Here is a 14,453-nt window from a genome sequence, read left to right as displayed (position 1 = left end):
AGAGTAGAGTTCTCTAAGCTACTTGCATACACCCATATCCATATCTCTGCTTGGTACGTCTATGTATTTCTACAGTTGGGTTAACCACCACCCTTTCCCAGCTGGAAGCCTTTACAGTGCTTACAGCTCTGTTGGTCCTGCAAAAGCAAGTGTCGTGTAGTGGTTAGAGTGTTAAACTAGGACCTGGGAGGACACGGTTCAATTCCCCATTCAGCCATGGAGCTCAGGGTTGACCTTGGGCAGTTATAAGTCTCTCAGCCTAACCTACATCACAATGTTGTTGTGAGGAAAAAATAGGGACGGGGAGAAGCAAGTTATCACCACCTTAAGTTCCTTGGAGGAGAAGTGGGATATAAATATAATAATAAATGAAAATAAACAAGTTCTACCTTCTTTACCACAGCACTATGGCAATGGTCTGGTTCGAAGCATATTATCTTCCCGACTTCCTGCATGGGCAGGTGTCTGTCAGTAATTACCCTGGAAGGGTGTTAGTTTTGAGGTTTCATTAGTGTTGGCTTCTTCATATAATGCCATGGCTGCTTTTGATAATGGATTGTTTTAGCTGTAGTTGGCTTTTAGGTGGAATGCATATATATTTAATTATTTTTCTTGAATGGTTTTCATGGCTAACAAAGGTAAATATAACAACTTTGTTTTCAGAGTCCTATCTACAGGTCAATTACATTTGATGTCAGACATTGCATTTGATAAAACATAGGCTGTAATGGTTTTCGCCCATTCTAAATGTTCCATTCTGTGTAGGGTAGAAAACTCATCCACAAAAGCTTTAAATACACAAATTAAACAGAGACCCACTTCTGTTTAGGAGGGAAAAAATGGTGGGCTTTTTTATTTGTCAGTCTGCATGATACAATTCATGCCCAGTTGCCATTTCTGAGTGGTAGAAAAATGACATGGTAGACAGAGCAGGTAAAATTCTTGACTGTACCACACTTTAGGTAGGGGCAATTCCACCAGCTTGTCCTACATAGTAACATAGAACTCATTATCCAAGTGTAGATAGGTAAAATAGCACCGTCCACACACAAAGAGAGAGGTATTAGCAGGCTTCCCAAGGTTTGCAGAAGTACAAAAATATTTAGGTGGGGGGAACATGACCCTAAGTCAGGGGGAAGGGGGCTTCAGAAACAGCACAATGAGGACTAAGTAAGCCCAGTAGCTATGGGATGTTGACCAGCTGTTTGGAGAGAGGACTAGAAAATTGACAGGGAAGTGGAGTGGAGTGGAATGGAATGGAGTATCATGACAGAAGTCATGGCTGGCTGAAACACTAAACAAGGAGCACTCCAGACTTTCAACTGTAAGCCTCACTGGCTCTGTATAATACGTAGATTTTCTCTTACCGTATGTTCAGATTTTTCTCTGCGCTGACGTTTCCCTCCAGACATATACTTTATGGTTTATTTGAGTGGATGTGAGAAGTTGTAAATCAGGCTCCATGTCTTTTTATTAGCAGGATTTTTTTAATTTAAAAAGTCACAGAGATGGGCTTTGACTGTACATAATTTATCAACATTTCACTGTCCCTGCCAGGTGCTACTGATGGAGGTACCGAATCTTCTGCCTTAGTGGATGATAATGGTAGCGAGGAGGATTACAGCTATGAGGACCTCTGCCAAGCCAGCCCTAGGTACTTGCAACCCGGAGGGGAGCAGCTAGCCATTAACGAGGTAAATGAGGCGATGACTTTGGTGCACAAATTTTTTTCAGAGGTCCACTGTTTTGAGTTTCTTGGACCAAGAATCAGATCTGTGGGCCCATAATCTGCTCTTCTTCTTTTTGGAGAACTTCCAAATTACAAACTGTTTATCTTTCACCATTTTGACAGTCTCCATGGATAATACCTAGAAGCTTCAGAAAAGTTTGTTTTCTGCTTGGCAGAGGGTTGGACTCGATGGCCCTCGTGGTCTCCTCCAACTCTATGATTCTATGATTCTAAGTGGCTTGATATCTCTGTTGCTGCAGGTGTTGCTTGCATCTACACATAGTTACTGAAAGCATTTGTCTTTGGCCATCCCTACAGAAACCTTGCCCTTCACAAAACATTTCTGTTTCAGCTGATAAGTGATGGGAGCATGGTCTATGCAGAGGCACTCTGGGATCACGTGACCATGGACGACCAGGAATTGGCCTTCAAAGCCGGGGACGTCATCCAAGTCCTTGAGGCTTCCAACAAGGATTGGTGGTGGGGCAGAAATGAGGAGAAGGAAGCCTGGTTTCCGGCAAGCTTCGTCAGGGTGAGTAAAGCGAGAACTCAAGTTATTTTATTTTTCTTCCGGAAACTACTGAACCACCTCTTTACGCAATATTGTGGTCTTGGGCGGCTGGTGCATTGCTCAAGTTTACTAGTACTTCCTTTCCCACTGCAACACGTAGATTGCCGTGATTATTTTCAGTCCTAATTTTCCAACTTCATCTACGTCAAACTGTTAGAATCCCTGCTGTCCAGACTGTCCTCCTCCTCTCCTTCCTTTTTCTTGCAGGTTACAGTCATTGCTTTTGCTATACAAACCGCACTGTGACTACAGGGGGACCCAGCAGATGCATTATCTGCAAGGCTTTTTTTTACAGTAGGCTATCCTTTAGTTGCCATTGTTGTTTGTACCCACAACCAAGTATTTTGTGGAGGAGAAGGAATCAACTCAGTGAATCCAGCAAAAGCTGGAGGAAGAAATTCACATAGAGCATTTTATCCTTAAAAGCGATGATAAGAATATAGGAACTCTTGTCACCATCTGATTCCCGTTTTAAGAAGAGATTTATATTCCACTTTTCAGGTCATGTGTTCTTTGCTACAATGAAATGCAACATACATATTCAGTTTCAATTAAAAGTAAGGCCCCCAGAGCCTCTAGAAACAGCATAGAATTAAGGATTACTCCTATGTACTTGCTCTCTCAGGGGGAGTGTTACCCTGTCTAGAACAGGCCCAGAGTCCCAGTTCCTGAATCTAGCACCATCGACCCACTGGACCTCTGTCTTCTCAGGATTTAGCTTTGTTCATTGGCCTTCATCCTGCCCATTGCTGCCTCCAGACCCTCGTTCAGCACCTGAACTGCCTCTCCTGATTCAGATGAACTGGAGCGAGAGAGGGAGCTGAGTATTATCCACATATTGATGACACCGTGCTCCAAATCCCCAGAAGGCAGCATGGGATCAGGCTGCATGTCTGGCATTGAGATGTGTGAGTCTGCATCGTACTTCTGTTTCTGCAACGATATAAATGGGTAAAAGAAGAAGAAAAGGCCATGAGTCAGTAGTTTCAGACTGGTATCGCCCTTCCTCCATGCGGCCTGTATGAATTGCCCAATTTTTGCCAGTGTGAGAAACACACGCCAGGCTCTCTGCATTAACAACTATGCGGTTCAAATCCACAAAGTGTCACACGTTTGCACACACTGCAGTCCCGAGGTCCCCTGAGTACATCGCCCTCTTCTTACAACAACCACAGTAAGAGTTAACGCTGTTTTCAATCAGACAAAGGCCGAAACAAACTCCTGTCTTCCCCCACAGCAGTCTTTTGAAACGGGCAGCGCAGTTTCTTCTGTGCCAGCTCAATACGCAGCCACTCAGCATTCCACGCTTCCTATTCTTGGGGCTATTTCTTTTTTAACTTAAGGCATAAATAATTTATCACTTTAAAAAGCCTATTGTAAAGACCAACAGAGTCGGTACAAAGGTTGAAAGGTTTTTCTATAAATGATAGGTTGATATTAATTGGAAACCGCTCTTTGGATCATTTGTTTGATATTGCCCATTCCCACCCAGTCTCTTAATGCTCGTTTTTAGATGGCAGTGATTTAAAACCTCCACCTATTTTTCCTCCTATTACATTGGAGAAAGTCCAATCCGATGCATTTCCTGTAAGAGGAGTGTGCTGCACATAAAAGAAAGGACTTCCTTTTCCAGAGCTTACATCAGGGAGGGGGGACATGTGGCCCTCAAGATGTGGTAGGATTCCAACTCCCGTCATCCCCAGCCAGCATGGCCAAGGATCAGGAACTGACGGGAGTTATAGTCCAGGAACATCTGGAGGGCCTCATTTCCACCACTGGTTTAAATGATGAAATTCTTCTCAGGGGACCCTGTTCACTGTAATAACTACTACACCAAGCTGAGCAGAGCCAGGCTTGCAAACGGTAACTCACCAAGTTCATCTGTGTTGCATAAGACTCTCTTCTAAACTGGTTCTTAGGACTCACTTGACTACATAATATGGGTAAGCTAAATGCTGAGAAATCCCAGTTAATTTCAGTGGGGCTTTTCTGCAGAATATATAGGAGGCTGCCTTGTGCCAAATCAGATTATTTGCCCATCTAGCCTGATATTGTCTCACCTGAGAGGCAATGGTTGCTCTCCAGGATCTCAGGAATACTTTTCATCACCTGCTCACTTTTTAAAAGCAGAATGCCAGGGAGTCTGCCTGGGACCTTCTTCATGCAAAGCATGGACTCTACCACTGAACTGTGGTCCCTCTCCAACTGTATGGAATTTTGAGCCATACTATGTAACATAGGCACAAAGGATTATCTCCAGAGTTGTGCCAGGAGGGTTTGGTGCCCACCCTGTTCCACCACATCTGTTCTGGAGGTCCCACAACCTTCTGGGGGGCTCTTCAACTCAGCTGTGCTTCCTCAACTCAGTTGCTTTCTCCTCTCTTACGATTCCAGCTGCGGGTCAACCAGGAAGAACTTGCAGAAAATGGTGGCAGCCTCCAAGATGAAGAACCCAATGCAGACCCTGAGAAGCACCGCCAAAAAATTGCTGAAAACAAGGATCAGATGAGAACAAACGTGATTCAGGAAATAATGAACACGGAGCGGATCTATATCAAACATCTCAAGGACATCTGTGAAGTAAGCTGTAAAATGCTGGAGAGGAGTTGCTTTGGGGGGAGGAAATACCTGTGTTTATTGGGGACCATAGGAAGCTACCTTATACTGGGCTAGGCTCCTGGTCCATCTAAGCTCAGTATTGTCTGTTCTGACTAGCAGCAGATATCCAGGGATTCAGGCAGGGAACTTTCCTAACCCTTCCTGCAAAGCAGACACTCTTACCTCTGAGCTATGGTGCCAAACTTTGTCTTCAGAAAACTTAAGGTGGGCATATGCTGCATTTCTTGGGTTGCTGCAGTACTTCACTTTCTTGGCCTGGGAAATTTTGTGCAGCTCCCTGGCAGCTGGGTGTTGTTAGCTGTTTAGCTGCTTTCTTGGGGCACTTGTTATTTGCTTTGGCTGAATAGCAAAATTATGGCTTATATATAGGATTTCTCTGTGAGCGGGTGCTCTGGTCTTACAGTCAGATTGGTTCTACTGTGTACTGGAATTCAGACCATGCAGCTTGGGTTTGGGATAACTTGTATGGTTATTGCTCCTCGTGAGTAAGGGTTGCAAGGGAGAGACAAGGAAGTCTTAAGATGAAACTTTCCTTTGTTGACTACCGAGCTTGATTATTTGATGCAACCTTTTATTTTCAATCTCTTTATCTTTGACAAACCAATGAGTCCTGCTCTGTCATTTCCAGGGGTACATTCGGCAGTGTCGGAAACATACAGGAATGTTCACTGGGGCCCAGCTGAGCACCATATTTGGAAATATTGAAGACATTTACAAATTCCAAAGAAAGTTCTTGAAGGATCTAGAGAGGCAATACAACAAAGAAGAGCCCCATTTGAGTGAAATAGGATCCTGCTTTCTTCAGCATGTAAGTTGGGCAATTCTATTGCATTAATTAGCTAATGAATGTTATGCCAGAAATGCAGTCATGTGAGCCAGGGCAGCTAACAGTGTGATAACACTACAGAATTAAATGCTAGGCCAATCCTTTAAGGCCCATAGATTGCATGCACCCTTAGCCCAATTATACATACAGATATGGGGTGGGTGGGGTGGGGGGAGAGATAGGGTAGCATAAGAGAGTGAGAGAGCATATTCTACAAACCTGCAGTGCTGCAAACTCCATCCCCTTTATGCTTTGGTTATGCCTACCACTGACCCTGTATCAACTCTCCATCAGCTGCAGCATCACCTTCCATTCACTTCTCTCATTGTTCAGTTGCCCTTCATAGCAAAGAGATAGAGAGAGATTCCCTGCCTCTACCATAAGGCAGACCCTCAGTTTTACAATACCACCATCCAAACCGGCATTGTTGATTCCTTCACATATCGGTATACTGTCACAGATGTCAACATCACACATGATAATTCTTTCTGGGACAGCTATGCTAAGTCTCAGACTTAGTTTTCTGTTCCTATGTAAGATCTTTACAAAGGAAGGGACTGTGATTGGCAAATGGATGAGAACACCAAACGGATGAAGCTTTCAGCCTCCTGTCGCCTCAAATCAGTGATATGGAAATATGTTAAATTCTCAGCTCCTTTTGGGGTCTGGCCATTTTTTTTATTCCACCCCACTCCCACATCCTCATATGAACCCCTCAGATGCCTGATGGCATTGGGAAATGTGTAGTGTGAAGCAGTGGTATTCAGGTGCACTCTGTGGCATATTTGGGAGATACTGTTGCTGCAGAAATCTGAGAAATCTGCCACTGAGTCTGCCCTAAAGAGCAGGAGAATGGGCCCAGTCTTGTTCCTACATTCACCGAGAAATCTTTGTGATGGTTTAGGTCAGGCGTGTGGGACCACTTTAGTCTGGCAGGCTGGATCAAAAAGCAGCTACCCTTTTGCAGGCCACTCTTGACAGGTGACCGAGTCCACTTGCCTGTCAATCACCTGCTGTCATGTGACATCAGTTGTATCTGAGCTTGCTTTTGGTGCTGTTTTTGAACAGCACTGAATGTAAATTATATTGCAAAGGAACAACCGGGAGTGCCCTCCTAAGACATGGGCTCCCAATCGTTTCTTGGCAATAAGGTTTGCATTTGCAGCTGTTTAAATTCAGCATTTAAGGCAAGCAACTCTGAGCAGTTTCAAGGCATATGGAAGGGAGTGATTGGAAAAGGGGATGGCTACAGGAGTGGGTGTGCCAATCCCTTCCTTGATATTTTAACCACAGTTTTGCTTTTATTTTCTCCTCCACCCCATTTTAGCAAGAGGGCTTTGCTATCTACTCTGAGTACTGCAACAATCATCCCAGTGCCTGCATTGAGATGTCTAACCTGATGAAGCAGGGCAAGTACCGCCACTTCTTTGAGGCTTGTCGCCTGCTTCAGCAAATGATTGACATCGCCATTGATGGTTTCCTTCTCACGCCTGTTCAGAAAATCTGTAAATACCCCCTGCAGCTCGCAGAATTACTCAAGTACACCACTCAGGAACATAGGTAAGGCGAACATTATGTTTTTGCCAAGGGGACCTCCCCAAACTCACTTCCAAACTAACCTACAGCAACTACCACCCTCTCATTCTGCTTAGTTCATTGTCTTTAGCCTGGAAAAGAGATTATTAAAAGGCTTTCACATAGATGGTGAACTAATTTTGAGGTGGTTGTTTTTGCTCGAGAGAGGAGGACCAAAACCAATGGGCTGAAATTACAAGAAGGATTTAGATCAGGGGTAGCAAATGAGATGTCCTCTAAATATTGTGGACTACAACTTCCATCGGGACGTGGGTGGCGCTGTGGGTAAAACCTCAGCGCCTAGGACTTGCTGATCGTCAAGTCGGCGGTTCGAATCCCCGTGGCGGGGTGCGCTCCCGTTGCTCAGTCCCAGCGCCTGCCAACCTAGCAGTTCGAAAGCACCCTCGGGTGCAAGTAGATAAATAGGGACCGCTTACTAGCGGGAAGGTAAACGGCGTTTCCGTGTGCTGCGCTGGCTCGCCAGATGCAGCTTGTCACGCTGGCCACGTGACCCGGAAGTGTCTGCGGACAGCGCTGGCTCCCGGCCTATAGAGTGAGATGAGCGCACAACCCTAGAGTCTGTCAAGACTGGCCCGTACGGGCAGGGGTACCTTTACCTTTTACCTTTACAACTTCCATCAGCCCCAAGCAGCATATCCAGTAGTCAAGGATGATGAGAGCTGTAGCCTACAACATCTGGAAGGTGTACCACATTGGTGGTCCCTGCTTTAGGCTAAACTATGGAAGAGCTAGTTCTGGCAACACAAGCTGTTCCAAGAGTAGAACAGACCACCTTGCTAGGTGGTAGAGACTCCTTAATTAGATGTTTTTAAGCTACCTTTATTGCTACCTTTAGTAATGTAGTAGTTGTATTTCCTTGGACTAAACAGATGAACTTTGAGGTTCCTTCCAGTTCTGTTATTCTATTTCCACAAACACTAGTTCAGATTTGTATATCCTTTTCAAATATGAGCTATCAGTGACATTGGAAGAAGGCCAATACTGCTTCTGCACTTGACGAGTGGACAGAAGTGGTTAAATGGTATTGATGAGTAGCTTCAGCATATTAACTGGCCATGTCTACTTTATTCAACATAATTCCCTGACACAGCATCCTTCAGCCACAAATCACTTCAGTTTTTCTTAGCCCACATGAAGTCAATGGGATTGGCTATTTTTAAATGCAAGTTTTCTATTTTAAGTAGTTTATGACTCATAACCTTATCGGTTAGGATATGTTTTTTGCCCTGTATGTCTAGTACAAGTTCCCCTATTCTTAATGTAGAAGAATATGTAAGTAGTCAAATAAAGAGGAACATGATTTTACAGTATTGCAAGGGGATAAAATTAAATGTAGTAGACAAACACTCATGTAGTTAATTATGGCCTTCAGTTATATATTTATGGCCAGGATCTGCATGCATTTCCTTTAGGGTAGGGTTTATCCGTCACTGTCTTGGGCAGGATTTTTGTGTGCTTTTAGTTTAACATTTTCACAATAAAAGTGCTTCTATGAGCCTGGATAATATGAAGACAGCTGAAACCTGTAAAAACTTACAGGGTTGTTGTGAGTTTAAAAGGGCAGGCACTACATATATGGGGCGACAGTAGCTCACTGGGGCTGCCAATCAGAGTAGACAACACTGCACTAGATGTCCAAATAATAATCTGACCGGGCACATTTTAGCTTTCTGAAACAAATGAGGGGGAAATGCAAGCTGTGCATTGTCTGTAGGTTGTTGTCTGGGCTTACAGACAATGATTGTAATGGTCATGTTGTGGTTTTCCCATCTGTGCACTGTGTGTGGGTGTAACTGAAATGTAAGTGCAGGACGACATTTGCTGAGGTGGTACAGTCCTCTCCCAGGAACCCAAGAGGCTTGAGAGATTCTGCATCTCTGTCTGCATATGGAAACCTAACATGACAGCAAGAACTGCTTTTAGCACTTTCAAAGTAATGATACCTTCTGTGCATGCAGATATGATAAAAGTCCAGTGAGAGGACTGCAGTGCCTCAGCTGTAAGAATGTGTATCACATTTGCCTCCAATTGATGTTGATGTGTGGTGGCCAGCAAGGGGAGATGGTCAGCAAAAACCTGCTCTGAAACCTAAAATTAACGTGGAGGGGTCTGGACACTGAGGCAATTAAGCATGTGATCCCATAAAGTTTTGGTTTATGTGCAATCAGTCCAGGAAGTCACACTGCTGATGCCACACTCTCTTTCAGTAAAGTAATCCCTTTCATTAGCTCTATTTTTCCTCCCAGCCTGCTCCTGATTCAGCTGAACAGGACTCTTGTGGGGGCGAGAGCTCCTTTGTTGTCTGCTTCCATCCTCAACTTTCTCCTTCTTCGCCTTCTCCAGTTTTTATTCATTAATGTCTTAGAAATCGCCACGAAAAGGGTGATACTAGCATCATGAAGAAAATAGGCCAGGGCTCTTTGTCTCTCTCTCTCTCTCTCCAATGGAGTGGTTCATTTGCATACTCTCTGAATATATACAGTACATATATAAGCTTTCGCCAGCCGGGTGCCCTCCCAATGCTTTGGACTACAGTTCCTACTAACCCTAGTTGTTAATCCAAAGTATACCCCCGCCCTGCTCGTCACCCCCCAACCACCATTCCCCACGTTTCTCTCTCTCTCTCTCTCTCTCTCTCTCTCTCTCTCTCTCTGTGTGTGTGTGTGTGTGTGTGTGTGTGTAAACTTTCATTTAATATAAATGTTTTCAGACAGTTTCTTATGGCCTCAACCTTTATATCATACAAAGCTTAAACCTAGGGTAATGATTACATTATTAACTCAGAGGGGGGGTATGCTCAAGCCCAAAGGTTAACAGATGTTTTCATCCTCTTAACACTTAGAGAAATAGAGCAAGGGCACACAAGGCATTTGAAATCCTGGTTTATCAGCAAACTTTGGTTAGTATAACTACACTTAAGGACCATGCCAGCATAAGCCTGTACTGTGGTTGGGAAAAGTCAGAAGTAAAATGATGCTATTTATATTGGGCTTGAATTCCATGCACCTTAATGCTCATTGTATCATGACATGAGCACTGCTTTTCTGAATTGTACCCAAACCCCTGTGGCCTGGTGTTCTCGTTTCCGCTGGTGTCTAGCCGCATGGCTCTCACAAGCCGAGTTCAAAGAGGATAAAATGACTGACCCATGCCTGCCTTCATTTTGCAGCGACTATAACGACATAAAGGCAGCATATGAAGCCATGAAGAACGTAGCCTGCCTGATCAATGAACGCAAGCGAAGGCTAGAAAGCATAGACAAGATGGCCCGCTGGCAAGTGTCCATTGTCAACTGGGAGGTAAGGGTGCACTTCCAGGAGGTTTTCATCTCAAAAGTCACAGACAGTTAGATCCAGTCTTGGGATTAGAATACATCCATTATAATCAATGGGACTTAAGACAGGTAGGGGTGGCTAACCAGTTACCCTCCAGATAATGTTGGATTTTTTAATGCTTGTTTCTTTAACAATTGGTCAAAACGAATCACAAACAGCAGCTTATGGATTCTCAAAGCAGCATCTCAGTGAAGAGAACTGTCACACTCAAAAATGCCCAATGGTATAGAAAAGTTTTTCTATACCATTTCTTCAAAAGAGAGCAATTGATGGGGCCAAACTAGTCTCCAGGGAGAGGGCAATTCTACATCAATGGGGCAACTACTGAAAATACATTGCTCCATAATTTTAGGAGTCAGTTATTTTGTAGTCATTGAATCTTGAAGAAGTCATTGAAACTAACTGAGAAGACACGAGTAAGACAGCCCCACCCAACCTGGAACTGAGTTTGCTTAAACCTAGTTGCCAGGGAACATAGGCATGCTTAATTCTGTTGTGACCAAAGAGTCCAGAGATATCCATATGCAAAAATGCCAATATATCTCTTTCCAGCAACTGTGATCCTCAGATGGAGCACTGCTGAAAAATATCACATACCCCAGCGATGTGCTTTAGAAACTGGGCTTTTAGTGTTGAAGCTCCAGCCACCTGGAAATTAGACAAGCATGTAGCCTCTTGATATTTAGGTGGCTTCTGAGGACAATTTTAGGCCGGCTTTCCCTAAGTGACCCAGACATATTATGGAATATTAATTGTAGCAATTGTTTTGTTGCTTTTATTTTATTGAGTTTGTAACTTTTTGTTTGTTTGCTGCAAACGTTTTCAGGGGCAAGACATTTTAGGCAGAAGCTCAGAACTAATCCACTCAGGAGAGCTGACCAAAATCTCCAAGCAAGGCAAGAGCCAGCAAAGGACTTTCTTTCTCTTTGACCACCAGCTTGTGTTCTGTAAGAAAGATCTCTTGAGAAGGGACATGCTGTACTACAAGGGCCGGGTGGACATGGATGAGTTTGAAGTGCTGGACATTGAGGACGGCAGAGAAAAGGACTTCAATATCAATGTCAAAAATGCTTTCAAAATTGTAAATAGTGCCACTGAAGAAGTCCATATATTTTGTGGGAAAAAGCCAGGGGACAAGAAGAGGTGGCTGGAGGCCTTTGCAAATGAGAGGAGGCGAGTGCAAGAAGACAAAGAAATGGGCAAGTATTGTCTTCTGTTGACTTCTCTTATTTCTGTGCTTTGTGGAAACCCTGGTTCAGCTGTATAAGCAAGTTTATTGATTAACAGTTACCACTGGAACTGAGCAGTGGGAAGCTGGCTTGGGGGAGTTAGGGGTGGGTGGGGATGGATTGATTGACGTACAGTATTTTTTACTCTCCCTTCACCATAAGGTCCCAGTGTGAGTTACAACATTAAAACTGTTACAAGAATGAATAACATGGTTCTAAACATAACAGTGTAAATTCAGCAAAAGAGGTGGGTCCCACAAAACCAACTGTCACCCTCATAAATGGAATTTGCTGCAAAATAGAAGCTTTTGAGTTCTGGTGGGTTATCTCAACAAGCCAGCAGTGCCATTTAACAAACTCTGAAGTTGTAGACACAAACACAAAGCAGCACATGAATTAGCGACAACCTCACTAATAGGTGTTGCTTTCCAACAGTCATTCACATTTTCAGCCTCACTGATGGATGGTTTGCTGGAAAGTAGCAGCTGCCCCTACAGTCATGGCTGCTTCTACAACATTCTCTGCATGCAGCTGTCATTCACAATCCCACACCTTATATAGGATTTTTGAGCACATGACACAGCCTTTAACCTGCCTCTCATTCATGGGGTTTGGATTGTCACTATACAGTAGGGAGGCTAAATAAAATATGGACTAAAACCTCATTCCCAACTGAAATCTTGGACTCCAAATGCTTTGGATGTTTCTGAGCACAATTCAAAGTGTTGCTGCTGACCTTTAAAACCCTAAACGGCCTCCTATACCTGAAGGAGAGTCTCCAACCCCATCCTTCTGCCCTGACACTGAGGTCCAGCGCCGAGGGCCTTCTGGCGGTTCCCTCACTGCAAGAAGCAAAGTTACAGGGAACCAGGCAGAGGGCCTTCTCGGTAGTGGCACCTGCCCTGTGGAACGCCCTCCCACCAGATGTCAAAGAGAACAACTACTACCAGACTTTTAGAAGACATCTGAAGGCAGCCCTATTTAGGGAAATTTTTAATGTTTAACAGACCACTGTATTTTAATACTTTGTTGTTGGCCGCCCAGGGTGGCTGGGGAGACCCAGCCAGATGGGCGGGGTATACATTATTATTATTATTATTATTATTATTATTATTATTATTATTATTATTATTACTTGCTCTCCCTCTACCCCCCAAAGAAACCCCCACTACCACCACCTTTTCCAGCTCTGCAATATTCCAAATATGGTTGAACGATAAATTTGTGTAACGGAATTATGATATGAGTAGTTTTATTTTAAATTGAGATAATTTTACAAGGTACAGTTTCTGTTACCCGGATAAGGTCCACATCCAACCTGCAGCTTACAAAGCTGACTGCAGTCTCAGGGAACTCACTTTTGAAAGTCCAATACAATATATCAGCTGGATCACCTTTATCTTATGCTTGTTAACACTCTTAAATAACTCTTAATAGGCTAATAAGAAAGGACTTTCCCTTACAGAAGCCATGCTGGTTCTGCTTCAACAAGGCTTACCCTTCTATATGCTTGGTTATTTTATTTCAACAATATTTCTCACCAGTTTTCCCAGGAGAGACACTAAGCTAACTGGACTGTGATTTCCAGAATCCCCATCCTGCCATATCTCTTGTTAAAAATTGGTGCTGGGAATTGAACCTGGGACCTTCTGCATATGAACAATGGAAGAGACCTTTTACTTACTCAGACAATTGGTCCAGCTAGCTCAGTATTGTCTCAGGCTCTAAAATTCCTCTAAAGCCACCTTCTACTGTTCTACATCCAAACTGGTGCCGCATAGATAATCGTTAGATTACAACTCCCATTGTCCTCAGTCAGCATGGCCAGCGGACAATGGGAATTGTAGCTTAACAACATCTTAGGATCCAAAGGTCAGAAAGGTTGGCTCTCAGCTGACTGCCAGTGGCTCGCCCAGTTTTCAGGCAGGTATCTGTTCCAGACCCTCCTGGAGATGCCAGGGGTTGAACTTCGGATCTTCTTTAAGCAGAGCATATGCTGTACTGCTGAGGTTCTCCTTTGAATGCACCATTAAACTGAGCCATTTCCGTGTGACATTTTAACCTGAAATTATTTTCCCTGCAGTCAAAAACCTGAGACGTGTTTAAAAGTACATGGCTTGTTTTTCCATTGTAGGAATGGAGATCTCAGAAAACCAAAAGAAACAAGCCATGCAAAATGCACGGAAGTCAAGACACGGAAAGATGAAAGGTGACTCTTTCGCTACCCCCACCCCGACCAAAGGCTAATTCACACAAGAAGCTTTTCTCCTTCTCGTGAGGAGTCCTGCCTGTCCTTGGGCATGGTGGGGAAGGTGGTAGCCCATGGACCAGACAATTATAGATCCAGGTGACAGCAGTTCCCATGCTTTCTGTGCCTGGAATCGCAGTGCTGTCTGCTGGCTGTAACTGTGGCGTTTTGCATGTACCATTTATCTACCTGTGTGTACGACTGTGTGTATGACTGTGGACATTTGCAATAGCTTGGGTGCAGAAACAAACGTCTTTGTGCAAACTTTACACCACCCCAGTCTTTGTCCCCACAAAAGTC

At 43.9% G+C, this 14,453-nt stretch overlaps 1 protein-coding gene across 16 annotated transcripts in view; it reads left to right on the top strand.

Annotated features, from left to right (window-relative positions):
- The window catches only part of SPATA13 (spermatogenesis associated 13), a 161,031-nt gene that overhangs the window by 140,017 nt on the left and 6,561 nt on the right, over nucleotides 1-14,453 (top strand). For 15 of the 16 annotated variants that reach the window (XM_077927083.1, XM_077927078.1, XM_077927084.1 and 12 more), the window contains 8 exons: nucleotides 1,558-1,694; nucleotides 2,082-2,261; nucleotides 4,695-4,880; nucleotides 5,548-5,727; nucleotides 7,073-7,305; nucleotides 10,511-10,640; nucleotides 11,503-11,875; nucleotides 14,040-14,114. In XM_077927083.1, the coding sequence (XP_077783209.1) occupies nucleotides 1,558-1,694; nucleotides 2,082-2,261; nucleotides 4,695-4,880; nucleotides 5,548-5,727; nucleotides 7,073-7,305; nucleotides 10,511-10,640; nucleotides 11,503-11,875; nucleotides 14,040-14,114 (1,494 nt within the window). Of the gene's footprint in view, nucleotides 1-1,557; nucleotides 1,695-2,081; nucleotides 2,262-4,694; nucleotides 4,881-5,547; nucleotides 5,728-7,072; nucleotides 7,306-10,510; nucleotides 10,641-11,502; nucleotides 11,876-14,039; nucleotides 14,253-14,453 lie in introns of all 16 variants that reach the window. The other variant, XR_013392535.1, reaches the window with a different exon arrangement.

This window comes from Podarcis muralis, chromosome 4 (assembly GCF_964188315.1).
Source record: "Podarcis muralis chromosome 4, rPodMur119.hap1.1, whole genome shotgun sequence".
NCBI classification, from domain to species: Eukaryota; Metazoa; Chordata; class Lepidosauria; order Squamata; family Lacertidae; genus Podarcis; species Podarcis muralis.
Note: the sequence above shows the minus strand (reverse complement) of the source record. Positions and strands in the feature narration are given on the sequence as shown.